General features: G+C 35.3%; 1 protein-coding gene across 1 annotated transcript in view; it reads left to right on the top strand.

Moving 5' to 3' along the window:
• LOC110460526 (cardioacceleratory peptide receptor-like) overlaps positions 1-16,339 on the top strand; it is a 71,836-nt gene that overhangs the window by 49,238 nt on the left and 6,259 nt on the right. Inside the window, exons 4-5 of the mRNA XM_021513487.1 lie at positions 2,640-2,989; positions 3,730-3,859. Of these exons, the coding sequence (XP_021369162.1) occupies positions 2,640-2,989; positions 3,730-3,859 (480 nt within the window). The remainder of the gene's footprint in view (positions 1-2,639; positions 2,990-3,729; positions 3,860-16,339) is intronic.

Here is a 16,339-nt window from a genome sequence, read left to right as displayed (position 1 = left end):
TGGCAGTATCCATGTTCTCAGTTTGTAAACGTTACATTACCTCGATTTGACCTAAATTTGCTAAATCGTTGATGAAGCAAAGGACATCTAATATTCCAGAACACCATATATTATTCGCGTTATATTTCATGTTGACTATGGTTTTGTTTACATTTCGGCCGTTTATGTTAGTGTTTTATATACTTCTCAAAATAATAAGTAGGATTGTAATGCGACTATTGGAATAGTGACTAACAAAGATAAACAATATGAAATATACATGTAATGACATTGACTCACTATGAAACACGAACATGGTGAGGACATATAACTTGTAGCATTTATTTCAGTAAAAGTAGTATTAAGCTTATATTTAGTGTGCTTCGTCAATTTTATTTATAAATTAAACAAAAAAACAGGGAAAACACCAGTGTGGCTCTAACATACCTTCACATTTGCAATGGCAGGCGTGTTGCGGAAACAACACATCAGCATGGGGTTTACAAAAAAAACAAACAGTATTGCATTGACATTCATTATTCAAATCACGCATTAGAAGTTTATTGGAACCTTTCTTGTCAAGTGATAAAATCCTACAGTTGTCTGCATGTGGTTTAAATATAGGTTTTAAGTATGTTTCCCACGTTTTATCCTCGCGACAAATTAATATGGTTAAACCTATATCTATTGTGAACCAGTTGCCACTCCCTCGTATATAGAAAGGTCTTGATCTAGGATAGCCGAATTGTGAGCATACTGTAATTGTCAATTATATGTTGCTTGTACGTGGAACACGTCACATTTATTTTTTCCGTTACTTGGCCTGCTGACAGTTCGGTTACCAGAGTGATTTATACCGTAAACAAACAACTGATTAGCGATCCCAGATCGTTTTTTAAAACTGTTTAATTAAAAGCTTGCCAAACCAATACTCATGATGGCGCAGCAGGAATGACAAATGTCTGTATAATTGTTATCAATCTGAAATGTTTTTTTTTTTAACTAGGCTGTATGTAAACTAGCATGAGGCATGCTCACATTAAACTATATGATTTCATCACCAGGCATGTTTCTATCAATCGTCCAAATTATCCTATTTTGTAAATATAAAAGAAAAGGAAATTGCATGGACCATAAAAGTGTCCATTGATACGTCAGCGAGGCTTGTGGCGAAAATGGTGACGTCAAATACATCGCAATAGAATCACACTGATGTATTTCTGACAATATGTACTTTTGAGAATTGATAGGTTCGAAAATAAACCATCAGTGAATGAAATAACCTGATATGTCATGCATTCTTTAAGTTACTACATGAAGTGCAGGTGGTGGAACGAACATTGGACTTCATTTAATGGGGGCCAAGGTAGGAAACATTAATACTGTTACTGGATTAGTGACGTTTATATAGGTTGTTAACAATTGAGAACGCTTTAAGAATGGTGACGTTCAAATTTATTGTCAAATACGGAGAGTCTTTTAAGAAAGAGGATGTTCAAATATAGTGTTTACTACGGATAGTTGAATTTGAAAATTGATGTCCAAATTTTATTTGGAATAGAGATGTTCATATTTGTAGGATGCGGCTGAGCTTTTTATTGTAGAAGGGATGCTAGAAGTAGTGAAGAAAGGATATAATAATCTAAATAGTGATGTTTATAACATAATTAATAATCGAAAGTATCACTGGAATATTCACGCTCACGCTGACATACAACAATTTACTGTAATATCACAAGGTTATATCATGTTTGGCTTTAAACCATTTCACGATGTAAGACAACATGTCATGGCATTCATAGCGCGTGACTTCCGTTCAGAGGTATTAATGTACAGTAGGTAATTTTACCTGTAGACGTTACTGTACCTTTGCCGTACAACACGTAAAAGGAAACACAAATGCATCTCAGGATCCCTGTCCCTCTGCACTGTATTTTTTTAAAGTAAAGTTACCTTCCCTAAATTTTCGTTTTGACATACGTGTTGATTAGTTGAGCCAAAACACTTCCGTTGACCAAGTTGCTCATCGGTTAGAGCGATATTTTAGCAGTTTGAAGTTTACAGTTGAAATCCGGGTCTAGTCTAGATGAGTATTTTTTTACACTCGAAACGCTGTTGTTGGCTATATTTTGTTTATTTCATCTGCAGGGTGATATTGGGGGGAACTCTTTCATTTTTTTATTAAGTTGCCACCATATATTTATTTATATATGGAACATGAAATTCCCTTTGATTTTTCTTCTGCTTACTAAACAATGCTTTTGTAAGCGCGTTTACGTTACTCTATTCAATGATCCATGAACTAGAAAAACTGTATGTTAAATGTTAATCACATGTTCATCATTTTGTCATTTTCATAAACAGCACTAACCCTATTGTAAAGAAAAATAAACCTTTTGTAATTAAAATTACAATTATGATTATTCATAGTTACATTATAAGCTGATTGCCAAAGGATTGTCGAATGTTTTATCGCTGTGTATTTTGATACATGTTTGACGTAAATCTGACTTTATAAGAGAGCAGTCATGTGGCTTAACATGTATCAAAGAAGTGAAAAGTCATTATCTGTTTTTTCTTTCTTTATAAAATGAAATTTATACCGCCACAAAGACTTGGTGTTTTGCAAGAAAAAGACAATAATGTTTACTTCATTTCAGACTTTCTGATGGCAGTGTTCTACATCTTCCCAGTGGTGATAGACAGACTATTGGATGTCTGGCTGGCCGGTCTGTTCATGTGTAAACTAATCAAGTACTTAAGTTTGGTCGTGTGTTTCGCCTCTACCTACATGCTGGTGGTTCTAAGTGTGGACAGATTGTATGCTATCGCTCGGCCATTGTCCGCCACCAAACGAGGCATGTTCTACAAGTGGACGCTGGTCATTATAGCCTGGGTCATCGCAGCCATGTTGGGTATCTATGACTTGGTGTTTGCCAAGATAGTCACCGGAATACCCACCCCTGCACATGATATACCATTTTGTGAAATAATCTACCCAGATAATATGGTAAGTTATAGATATAGATGTCAGGAGTTGCTAATCTGCTGTCAATCTGATAACGTACAACTGCGATACATATTCTGTTAACCCAATTCTGCAAAGGCAGATGGTTTTTAATGTTAAAGAGCGTTTTATTTGGGGAAAAAAATGAAAAGAAAGCGTTAAAAAGGGATGATGATACAAAAGAAAAGGGTTCATAAAGTATATTTTATACAAAGCTGGCCACATAAGATACAGTTATCCTATGAAGGAACGCCATGCAAAACAAATTATCAATCTGTCTTGCATAAGCATGACGTCTCAATGTAAAGACAATGAAATGACGTCATGCCATGGCAAGTTTTACATCATTCCAGTCTGTTTTGCTAAATGTATATAACTGACCTAAATTTCATATGTCATTTCTCCGCATTCGGCTTGGTTGTAAAGCAGATTGACATGGTATTAATCGGGTCAAATATTTTTACAAAGACATCGGCCTCAATGCATTATTACTGACTACACTAACCTCGCTAAGTATTTGAACTAATGTATACATTCAAAGTATTTAAATTACATATATAGGTTTCAATTGTTATTGTAGTCTTTGAATATGACTTATCAAGGTGTTTAACCTTATTGGCAATGCTATCTAATAATTGAATTGTTAATGCAAAGCTAAAATACGGTATACATAATGCAGATATTCTTTGGTATCTTCTTTTAATGCAGCAAAATCATTATAATAATATATTTTTACTTCGCAGACGAAACCCCTGATTCTTTTGTTTGCCTCTACAAACATGTTCGTGCCGGCTGTACTAATTGGAGCCTGTTACACCACCATTGTATTAATCTTGTGGCGTAGAGGAAGACAAGGAATTCCTCTGTCCAATCGTAAGACAAACGATAACCATATTGCATAGTCACATCTTCATTTAGTGTGTTTGTATGATTGTTACGGAGGCACAGTATAGTCTAGTGGAAAAACGCCGGGCTCCTGACCGAAGGGTTGCGGGTTCGTGTCACGTCACGGCACTGTGCTGTATCTTTGAGTACGATACTTTACTCCGTTTGTTCCAGTCTACTCAGCTGTAAATGGGTACGTGGTTGGCAGTGCTGGAATTGTTGAATGCTAGCTGAACGCCGAAATGGCGGCACCGGCTGTATATTGTCTGGTTGCAAAGACCGTATAACCACGGGTTATAATTTGTGAACCGCTTTAAGAGACCTACGAACTAGGTTGTGATAAAGCGGTATATAAAAAAACTCGAATTATTATGTGTTCGTTACATAAAGTTGTTTTGGCAATAAGTGTCTATAGTTAAATCATTAAGAGTATTGTTATAGGGAAGCAGATACTTAATGTTCCATTTTAAAACCTCCCGAACTTGCAGTGGACCAACAAATTGCATGTTATACAATGCAATCAATTTGTTTTTGTCGCATTTGCGCGCAGCTTCATCTGACATCGGTACTCGATCTTAAGATTTCTAAGAGGTCTGATTTCATTAATTGTTGTAAATCATTTATCTGAAATACCTCGCTGAAGTATTCGAATGTTGTTTTAAATTCAGACACATCCCATTTGTCTTTTGACCGATGAAGTGTAGCTAATGTTTTGTTGAAGTGCATATTTCGGCTTTTACACCATTCCCAATCCAAAAACATGCAACAATGTATCATATCCTTTTCACCTTTTTTGGTTCAATTAAAACAAAACAAATGTCCGCATAATTCTGGAATTTAATTGGATTTTGACCATCTTGTTTCGTAACCGAATAGCCATTATAATGTAAAAACACGAGGATTATTCGTAGAGCACCAAAGGCTATCAATCAGATGTGTAAAGTTCAAGATCCTGATAGTTTATGGGATCAACTACCCCCGACATCCTCCAAAGCGCGGACATACAAAAAGGAATTATCTTTTATAGTGCTTCAACTTTATCTGATCCATAATTCAAAAAATAATAAGCGGTTCGAAATCCATACACTTGACACAAATCTTCAGACGATACAAAACGATATGCAAGCTACTTTTGTGATAATGTCGACGGAAAAATCATCAGTTAATTTAAAGGTTCTTTACAGAAACTGTTATAGATTTGCTTGCAATGGCAATAGGCCTGCTTGACACCAAATAAATTTAGCTGTATATTTGCAAACTATACAAGCTTATCATACTGGTGTGTTAAAACCTTTCCGAATACCGGTTGCCAGGTACAACGTACAGGAGGGATAAGGATACTGCTCCGCCTCTTTTCAATAGAACATTGTAACTAACAAAAATCTGTGTAAACAAGATTTATGTCTGGCTCTGCCAGTGCTCAACCTGGCAAATATCAGAACCTCTAAGTATCAATATTAGTACTATTGAATCAGGGTAAAAGTCGTACTCCGACACTTCATACGCAAGAAGTCGAATGAATAGAATTTTGATTTTGACGAACTGAAAGGATTTATTTGGATTAATCTATTTGTTTCAACGTTTGTATTTTTATACCTCATGCCGCATCCGGGGTCGCGATGGCAAAAGTGATTAAGGCGTCTGACATTCTTCTATCACTAGCCCTTCACCACTAGGTCGCGAAATTGAGGCTTGCGACATTCGCCAGGTACTTGCCGTAGGTCGGTGGTTTTTCTCTCTCGTTAAATGACCCAAGCTGTTAATAGGACGTAAAACACAAACATAAAACTGAACCAAAGATACACCTCTTTTCTTTCCATGAAACTTTTTGTTCCAATTAAGTTGAACGATGAAAGAACTTAGAGAAACGTTTGCAAAAATACGACATTTTTCTATTGGCGTACTTTTCCTTGTTTTCATGAAGCTGAAAGTGTGTCTGTCCAGCATTAAAGCCGTGTGCTGGATACATGTAACAAACTCTTAAAGGTAGGTTCAGCTTTCCCTGTCCACTGATCACACAAAAATCTATTCGTTTTCTGGTTTTGTCCTTACATGTTGAGGGCTGTAACGGATTTAATTAAGTTTGTCACAAGTTCAATTATGTACGTTTTTATCAAACGTACAAGGTTTATTAACAAAGTGATAAGCGTCCTTATAAAGTACTAATAATTAGCTAATATTTACATCATAGCTAATAATTTATAACCATTGAACGTCAATAATAAACATTGTCAAATAGATCAGGATAAACGCCATTCACAAACTAAATATAAGGTGTGTAAAGCGGTGTATTGACAATTTGAAAAAGAAAGTGTCCAATATTATAGCACGAGTGATTCGCAACGATTGGTCTCCCCAGACTTTTTATTGCCCGCATTTTCTAATGTGATTGCATCAACGATGTCGCCAACCGGATATAAACTATTACAGCCATATCATGGACACCAGATTCGACAAACTAGACATGCTTTAAAAAGGTTTAAATGCTACATTTCAAGACCTGGAGAGAGATTAAAAGGTTTAAAGATGTTCACAGTCTCATATCGGTAATTATCTAAATGATAGGATATCGAGTCGGGAATGCTAAACGTGTTGCGTAGAGATCAATGATTTATAGGCCTTTCATGTCGTTAAACTGACGCAGTAACATGTTCTTACTTATACATGTATTCTATTTAACATTATTCTGACTAAAGATTGTTATATTGATGTCTGTTCATGTTAAGTGTTACCAGTACATCTTGCCATCTTCCCCCGGTCCTTCCCTGTCCATCATCATGAAATGATCGCAAACTACATAATGTGCAAAGGAGATGCATTTGAAGGATTACATGTTGAGATAGGTGTATTGAAATTCAACATCTCTTAAGTATTAGCAGATGTATTGTTTAAGATTGTTCGGTGATGTTATTTCTTATATCTATTATTTATTTATTCTTTCTTATTTTTATTTTATTTTATTTTTATTTCATTTTCATTTTTTGTGTGCTACTCTTCCTGAGAAAAGTGTCTAATATATTCCGTGTTCAGAAGTCTGCTAAACTGAGTGTAAGGTACTCATTTTGACTGATGGTCTTAAGTTGACTATCTGCTCTCTGGTTGGATATGAGTAAAATTGCAGCTTTGACTTTCGTATATATAACAACTTTGTTTATCTATCCATACCTGTACACCACCGTACACATGGTTTTAGCGTAGTATTGTATCATAATTAAATGACCGTGTCAACTGGTATACTGTAAATACATACGTGTGGGTGCTATTTGCATTAGTTGATAGCATCCTCATCCTTCCTTGTGAACCAGCTGTACAAACGACGGTATATATTAGTGAACCGTTGGGGAACATGTACAAAGATTACTTGTTTTGAACGACTTGGCAAGCAGTTAAAAACCATGTGACCTCTGTCTGCTGATGAATGCGATGGTTTTTATCATAAACAATGTTAATGTTAAGACGTTTTAAATAGATATTAAAGTCGAATACTTGCTCTTGGCCAACATATTATTAGTGAGCTTTGCACGCTATGTTACTACGGGGAAAAGGAAAGTCAGCGATGGTGAAATTAAAGTCAGTAAATTTAGTTCAGAAATTGGTGTCTGAAGTATTATTGTCTTTCTGTAAATGTCAAGATATGAAATTTTGATTTCCGATCTGGGGATAATGGCATGCAAAAGCTATTTGGAAATGTAGTTATTACAGAAAAAAACGACAATTTATATGAATGTGAATTCAAGGGCACGAGCAAGCATCCTTTGTCTGTCTTTTCTTTAATAAGCGTTTATAAATTTATCTTCAAAACAATGCAAAGTCAGCTGCCAATGAAATACTGATCGTATTGAGAAAAAAGGTATTACATCGAATTAAACAAAACTTTTCTTGCATGAATAGCATTTTGTTGTTACAAAAAAAATGACTCTTTTGGGGGGGGTTACGTTTCGTTTCCTTTATAGTTGTATGCGGTTTAAAGTTCAGCGTACTCTTATAACATGTAGTACATAATTCCAGCGGTTTACACTTTTGATTCACAAGAGGCTGATCATAACAATATCCATAGAGGGTGAGAGTACTTGGCTCGGCATTCAACCTATCAACACGTATCACCGTCTTATTGAGTCCAGCGCCCTATGGTGTGTGATTTTACAACGTTTAATGGGTAATAAAGGTTGGAAATTCGCTCATTAATATTTTCCTGATCCATGGCATCTTAGTTTTGACCGTTAAGACAATATAATACGACAATCTCCTCCATGACCTGAGTGGACTTGTTTTCTTTGTCTTAAATCAATACTCTGCGATTGAGTTTGCGATATCATGACGTAGAACACATAATACAGGGAACCCTTACACTTCAATAACACATGCCATCTCGGTTGCAAACATTGTGTGTGTTTTTCATCGGTTACTCTTAAGGAGCACTTTGGTTGTCAGGAGGTTTTGCATAATTTTATGTTATAAATTATATGTGGGTTATACATTTTCTTTCCTTTTCTAATTACATTTTGACCCTAACCTTGTGTTATTATCTATTTTGAAGTAGCAATATTCTTAACTAGATTGATAATTTAATCAAGCACAAAAACAATTGTGGTGTTTTGATCTTAATACTTAGACAAATATCTCATAATATTGTACATCTTTTATTTTTTTAACACTTACCAATAAAATTGAAAAATTTATTACAAATTCTTTCGAAAATCGAAATTTTGGAATCAAATGCGAAACTGTTATTAGTCAATTATACAACTCTTCACGGAATTCATGTCCTCGAGACTAAGACTAAATTGTGGGATTGCACAACGTTACACGACGTTACACGATGTGCAATGTGCGCAAGATAAACAGGTGAGCCATATATCAAGTTACAATGAAACACTAAACGTATAATTTCAAAATCATATTTATTCACAGGCCATTCATCAATATGTATCAACCACGAGACATATCCAATAATGTGTCATAGCTTTGGTATTCTTCTACGAAAGGTTTTATCTCATACATTGTTCAGTGCGCATACACTGAAACGTCTTGCACAAATCATGGCGTGCACATTGCAGATCGTGTTACGTTGTGTGCTCACAAAAGTTTATTTTTGTTTTTATAAAGAACGTGTAATGATTGAAGGGTTTAATTCTCATTGCGATGTCAATTTAGAAATATGTACTATAATTCTATTATGTTACGCATTAACTATAGGATATGTTTTATATGCTTTTATATACGTGTATGATTTCAATAGGCAGACAATTATTACTTCAAAAGATGTCAATGATATATTCTGCTAGCTCGTATACATAGCGGTTCTGTCACCTTCTCGACAGCGTCATCCTTTTGCCTGTCAGGTACCAATTTAACATGCTCCACGAGGCCTTATTAAAGCCTAACGATGTATGGGTATGACCATGGAGTGTGTTAAACTATAGGCAACCGTTATCACTCTATATCAATTACCTTATCCCTGTCATTAGATAATGATGGTGGGTGATAAAATGGATACCCTACCCATTTCGGCTTCCCTGCTTCCTCTAGTGATTAAAGCTTAAATGTACCTATACATATTGCTTTGTAGGATGTTTATAGTTATAGACATCATGAATACTAGTGAATATCTTAACGATAACTTATTGATTGATTTACCTAATCTTTATTAACCTAAATGTAAATTTAACAGAAATAACCATAAATTACGAAAACGAAAGCAAGCAAAGAACTGCCAATCGTAGTGTGGTTTTCTATAATGAATAACAGAATCTGCCGCTGTAGTTATCGTAAGACAGAAAACTTAAACCAAGGTAACACATTCAAGAATCTCACCGCGGCAGTTGTGATTCATGAGAAATATGTGCCTTACTGTTGACGATGCGGTATATCTTGCCTTTTGTTTTGACGCATTGGTACATTTATCATTAAGTGTTGATGCTGTGGTAAAGTTTGCCCTAAATGTTGACGCAGTAAGAAATAATACCCTTATTAGTGCTAACGCAATGGGATATATCGTCTTTAGCGTTGACATAGAGACTCAATAATCATCGAAATCATCGGTTTGTGACAACCGTAAACAGAGAAAAGATTTCCGCGGAGGAATATCATGAATCATAAAACCATGAAGAAAAATATTTTGAAACAATATAAATGGCATTGGCTTCTCCGTGTGCATTTTTTACGCTTAAAATGGCGTTGATTTTTCAAATTATGTTTCATGCAATTACAGTGATTAGTTTATGAAGGACTATGTTTTTACGTAGATCACAGCGGTGTGGATGCTATTTCCGGTTTAGGACCTCACCTTTGACTTCTTTATTTATTTAGGAAAAATCGATTCCCAAAGAAACCCATTCTCAAGTTATTCCAACTTCCTCTTGATTGTACTTATACTGACACCCCATGATGATGAATGTATCGTGCTACAATGAACCAGTAGGTGGTTTACAGTAGTATGTATGTGTGGAAATTATGAAGTATATATACACAATGGTATAACATATGTATGAGATCCGGCAATGGAATTTCCCTCGACCTTGCTTCGCTATTTGAACAGAATGGCGATAACATTGACAAATCGATTCGGTAACGATATGTTAAATATCCGGTCAAAGATGTCCAAAGTCTATGAGCCTAGTCATCTCGATTCTGGTCAACTGTAACTAAATGGTTTCCTGTTTTAGCCACTGAAATAGAACGCGTTTTTGTCCAACATTCTGGAGTTGTTCCGGTCAATAACACGATTGTGTTGTGTGTCATAGTTTGTGACTAATGATGTGCGACCCGACTGCTTCCTGTTTTCAACGGTTGGATTTCTTTCTGTGCTGCTTACTCTATAATTCGTATCCTTATGGTGGACAATGATATTATGAAGCGTGTTGCTTGGGCTTCACGGCCGTTGCTATGCTATATCTACAGTACGATACATCCTCTGAATGGTTTCAGATAATCCCCTTATGTACGGGATGATATGTTTATCTTCTCGAATGGCCTTTTCCTGTTCTTATTATTACTTTGACACTAATTTTGTTTCTTTTTTCGGACACATTTTGTTATCTGTATGTTTTCATTGGAAATATTGTTAAGTTTCTTGACTACAGCGTGCTACGGATGTTAACAGAAAAGTCTGTATCAAAATAAAACAATAGTACTAATTAATATATCAACAGATTATTGAGAAAATATACTTAAACATTCTTTGGATATTCATGTTCCTTCAATAAGAATTTGCAATTTGGAAACGAGTCATAAATTGAAAAATCGGATTGGATTATACGTTTCATTGCAATTAATCTGCTTTATAAAAATATAATACGCTATTTGTACAATGAAAATAACCAAAACCTCGGCTTAGATTAGAAAGTTTGAAGGTGGTTAATTGGCTTGCTGTAAATCTGTAAGAGCTTAACGATATAGGACATCTGTATATAGGAAAACTTGTTTTTTACCTACACTTCATCCCCTTGCATAGAGTGAATTTGATTTGAAATATTTAACAGTATGGCTACTTTCTTATATATGCATTTTTGAAAAAGGTAAACGTAGACATTTTAGTGCAAGTCTTGATCAAATTTGTCTTAAGTCCACCGTTCCGACCCGACATCCAATCAATTTGGCGCTCAAGTAGAATACGTGTTAACCATTAAATTTTGATATTTCTTCATAAATTAATGTCCCCGAGTTGAGACAGTAGACAATGTCTAAATATTACAAAGTATCGTATTTCTCAATACGTACATTTTGCAGTTCGAATTCATACCCGCTTTTATTCCTTATTCCAAATATGGCTTAAGCTCACACATCCTTTGTGCGCAAGTGCTGCAACAGCATAAAGGCTCTTCTTAGTTATTGCAGTCTTCATATAATGCATGCTTAGGCCAGTTTGACATCAATTCCAATTTAGGTCAGAGTTGTTTATATAAGAAATTGGTGATCTGCCAATTTCTTTTCCCATTCTGTCACAATCTATCTTGTCCTTTCATCAAGTCAGCATGTAAAGGTCAGCAGGAAGTCTTACAATAGTCGACTGATTAAAATCACACATGGCTGGTCAAGACACTGGTCAGCCAAAATTAACACGGTGACTATGGTAGTCATATAATTACAGTGCCAGATTTTTCTGACCTTTGATTTCCTCGCGCGTATTACGGTCAGAAATACTTAAAAAAGCTTCTACAATACGTTTCCCTGACCTTAAGAACAATTGATTATCTATTATGGGAGACATGATCACGTGTTTGACAGCTTACACTGATCCTTCTGGAGTAGAGTTTTGTCATTTGTGTTTTTTTCGTTGTGGTTCGTCGAATGTTTTCTTTGTTTAGGTGTCATCTTAGCATGTTTCCCTGCGATATTCTGACGGCAACAATAAAACCTGTCCGTACATGTCGTCTTCACTCACCTGCATCTTTGGAAACACTGTGCTGTAATTTGGTCCAGTCATGTTATATTCCGTTGTCGCATAAACTGATTTCGGTGGCACCTGTGATTTATTTTTTATTAAAATTATTTGGGGAAAATCAATGGTTTATCGGCATCCGTATTAAAATATGAACACGAATGTAAGATTCTGTTTATCACAAAACATTTATAATTCGAAAAAAATATTCAAAACCTATTATGTGTTCTCAGCTGACTCAGTTCAAACGAAAGTAATCTGATCATAGTATTGTCTTTCCGCGCAGTGCACAGTGAACAGTTTTAACGCAATGGACATAATGATGAGAAAACAAACATTTAAACGTCATCTGAAATAACAGCAAATGTATCATGTTGTATATTAAATACAAGTAGTACCTGCAATGGCGACGAACTACGTTTTCCAACGTTTGACCAATTGCAGCAACTTTAGGTTTATTACACGTGTGTAATTCTATATTCATGACACGGCCTTATAACATAGTAAAATGGGTCAGTCATGTGATGAAATAGTACGTGCAGACCCCAACTTTATGTTTCGTTGGCATCACTGTTGTTATCATGTTTTATTAAAGCATCATATAAGTACATGTACCTCCTTGGGGTCCTATGTTTGGAAATTTACTCTAAGAGAAGATGTTGGTAACTTCATTTGGTATACATGATTTGTTTTACCTCATTTCCTCTTTTTATCGTTTTATATTTGCTGTTATACAAAGGTACATGTTACAGTCGATATCTGATGATAATACACCATCATTATGATATCTTACATATTATTTCTTATTCATCACAATATCAAACCTCAATTTGACAACGAATATATCATACACAATGATACATCATTGGAAACCAAAAACACGTCAATGTAGCGGATAGTGTAATACTAAAAACAGAAACCCCGTCGTGACGGAATATCCGGATTTTACCATAACTTAGACCGAAGGGGGGGGGGGGGGGGGGGGGGGGGGGGGGGGGATGAGGTACAAATAAAAATGTTATCTCTGTTGACTAACGATTTATTCCTATATACTAAATACTATACACATGAGATTATGGACATATTGGTTGGGCAGTGCTAGAATTGTTCAATGCTAGCTGTAAGCGTCGAAATGGCAGCTACGGCTGTATGCTCCCCAGGGAGTTGAGAAAGATATTGTTTGGTTGCAAAGGCTCTATAACCACGGATAATCATTTGTGAACCGCTTTGAGACGACCTACGAACTAGGTTGTGATAACGCGGTATATAAAAACCTCGAATTATTATTATTACTATTACATAAATAAATATTTGTAAACGTATTTTAGGATTAAACACAATTGCACGACATCAACAGGCAATAAACATAGGTCGCAATAACTGTGTGTATGGAAAGGGGTCAGTGACATTGTTAAACTTTATCATTATACATGCCCACTCGCCGATTTTTTACATATTGTGGCGTTTTGTTCGAGACAGATACGTAAACCACATGTATAACAAAGTTGAATTATGAATTTAAACAGAATAACAACAGAGTCTCCTTAAGACCTCAAACTTACAACTATAATATTTGAGGGTGATTTTTTTTTGTCAATCAGTATAATATCAAATCAAAACTAGCAGACATCGATTTATAAATAGTTATACGCCCTTTTTACATCAAAATGTATACGCTTTAAAGATAATTGGCAAGGAAGTAATTCTAACAGTGTCGACAGTATAATGTTGTCAAATTTTCGGAGCAATGCGCTTCTTTATAACGACATAGAAATAAAAAAGCAAACTAATTGCATTACATAAAAGCAAAAAAATAAAAAATAAAAAATAGGCTGTAGCTAATATTTGAAAACAACAGTCTCGATAGTGCTTTACAGCGCACTGTGTATACAAGTAGTTAAAAAATCTATATACAACTTAAAATGCATGTATATGTACATGGCTATAAAAAACAAATAAGTAAATAAATAATTAAATAAAAAACAATCTTGCCCTGGAAACTTTATCAAATGTTTTTGTCACCTGTATTACATGTACAAGCGGTTTACGTTTTTAACTTTCTTGTAGAATGCTTCTAACTTTCCTAAATATCTGTTTCCATGTGTAAGAAGAATGTGAAATTAAGAGACAAAAACAGCGGATTTGACTTAGTGACGTCAATGACAGTGATGGCAGACATAAGGTCATGACAATCCTTCAAATATTGATGAGCGTGACCTTGTTCTGCCCTATATTCATACACAACAATATTGCATTATATCTTCAATAAGATCAATCAGTTTCGAAATATGTTATGTCAAACGTTTACTATGTACGAGAACATTTTACCTTTTAAAGGTGTCGAAACGCTTCAGGACTGACTGATCCCTTTATCAAGCTATAACTGAGTCAATAGGCTGGACGACATGTATTGAGTGACGTATGAAGTTTACAATTTTTGTCAAGTCGTTGTACAGGCAGAAAATAAATCTTCGATATCATTATTGTATTGTGATCAGTACCTTACAGGTAACATATATACACTTGTTTGGTGATACGTCGAAGCTACGGTTTGGGGGGGGNGGGGGGAATAGGTCTGATGTATCCTACCTGCAGCCCCTATTGCATTACCTAGGATATAACTATCCTCTATTCCTACTTATGTACTTTTTTCTGGTCTATCTGTAGTCACCCCACGTCCTGTAATTACCTAAGCTGTTGATAGGAAGTAAAACTATGTACATATACATGTATAACAACCAACCGTAGTCATCCGTCTCCATATGACCTTGGCTGTTGCAAGGCATCCCTCCCAAGACAGAAAGAGCTGCGGTGTTTCTAACTGTCTTACATAGTACGTGATATTGTGTATGGATGTTACGCGCGATGTTGGTGACACCTTGTGTAACGTAAAATGACGTCGTTTTTAGATGCTTTATCATATTTTGCATTATGTTGTGTGACTCCATTGTATGTACGGTATGGTGCGGAAAAAGAAGAACGATCAACATGAGCTCATTAACTTTTTTTTCATAATTGTTGTGAAATACATAAAGTTTAAAAGATGGCCGGGATTAGAAGGAGAAGCTAGATGTGAGGTTGTGGACTGGCGTATATTCACAAAATCGTTCCCATCGGTTAAGAACGAGTCGGTTGTCCCATTTTTAGATTTTGCTGTTCATACATTGTACGTCAACATGCTGTTTATTAGTATTGACTTTATCCACATACATTATAGTGTTTCCGAAAATGATAATGATGCATGAAATTTTACTCGAAATAATAAAATGACCTCACGATTTCTACTGATGTTTGACACTCTAAATGTGGATCAACGTTATACTCGTTACGTCGCCTAAGGGGGAAAAGTGAAAAGTGTTTCGTTCTATTCAGTCAAGACACATTTTTATTCGAGCAAAATTATTTTATTTTATTTTCTGCAATTTACTAGTATAAGTCATTAAAGTTTGAATTTACGCAAAATGTACGTCAAAATGAACTACTTAACAAGTTTCGGAATTTGTGCAGAGATTTAAAATCAAATCGCTATGAACAGAACGTAACGTTTCTATTGTGTTGACAGGAGGATATTGTTAGATATTTAAGATACATAAAGTCATATATGTAATGTGTCTTTGTCTGTTTTACAAGAAAACGTTATTTTATATTGATAATATTCTTTGTATGATAGTTCTAATTTCGAGGTTGTTTACGCGAAACATACTATCCATAAATAACATAAGACAAATGACCATGAAGAGACATTTTCTTTGATATATTAAATGACATCAAGTTCTTAAAACTGAATAACAAAGCGATACGTTTAGCGGCCGTCATGCGTGTTTTGAAGCGGTGTCACCAACATCGCGCGAACCGTCATGGTAAGTCACGGCCGTTGTTCATCGGCTGGACCATACGTTTATATGTGTTTTATGGTGATGAATCGCCATAGTGAATGTCACGAATTTGGTAGTGATTTACCTTTAAAATGGTGTTTACATTTTCCAACAGAGTCAAACATTTGTAAAAATGGAACTGTTGGACTGCTGAATAGTTCCTTTGGCGTCATTTATCTACAGATCTTGTACCTTAGTAGGGTGGGACAGCTA

This window comes from Mizuhopecten yessoensis, unplaced genomic scaffold (genome assembly GCF_002113885.1).
Source record: "Mizuhopecten yessoensis strain PY_sf001 unplaced genomic scaffold, ASM211388v2 scaffold10423, whole genome shotgun sequence".
NCBI lineage: Eukaryota > Metazoa > Mollusca > Bivalvia > Pectinida > Pectinidae > Mizuhopecten > Mizuhopecten yessoensis.
The sequence above is the reverse complement of the archived record's forward strand: the minus strand, read 5'-3'. Positions and strand labels throughout refer to the sequence as shown.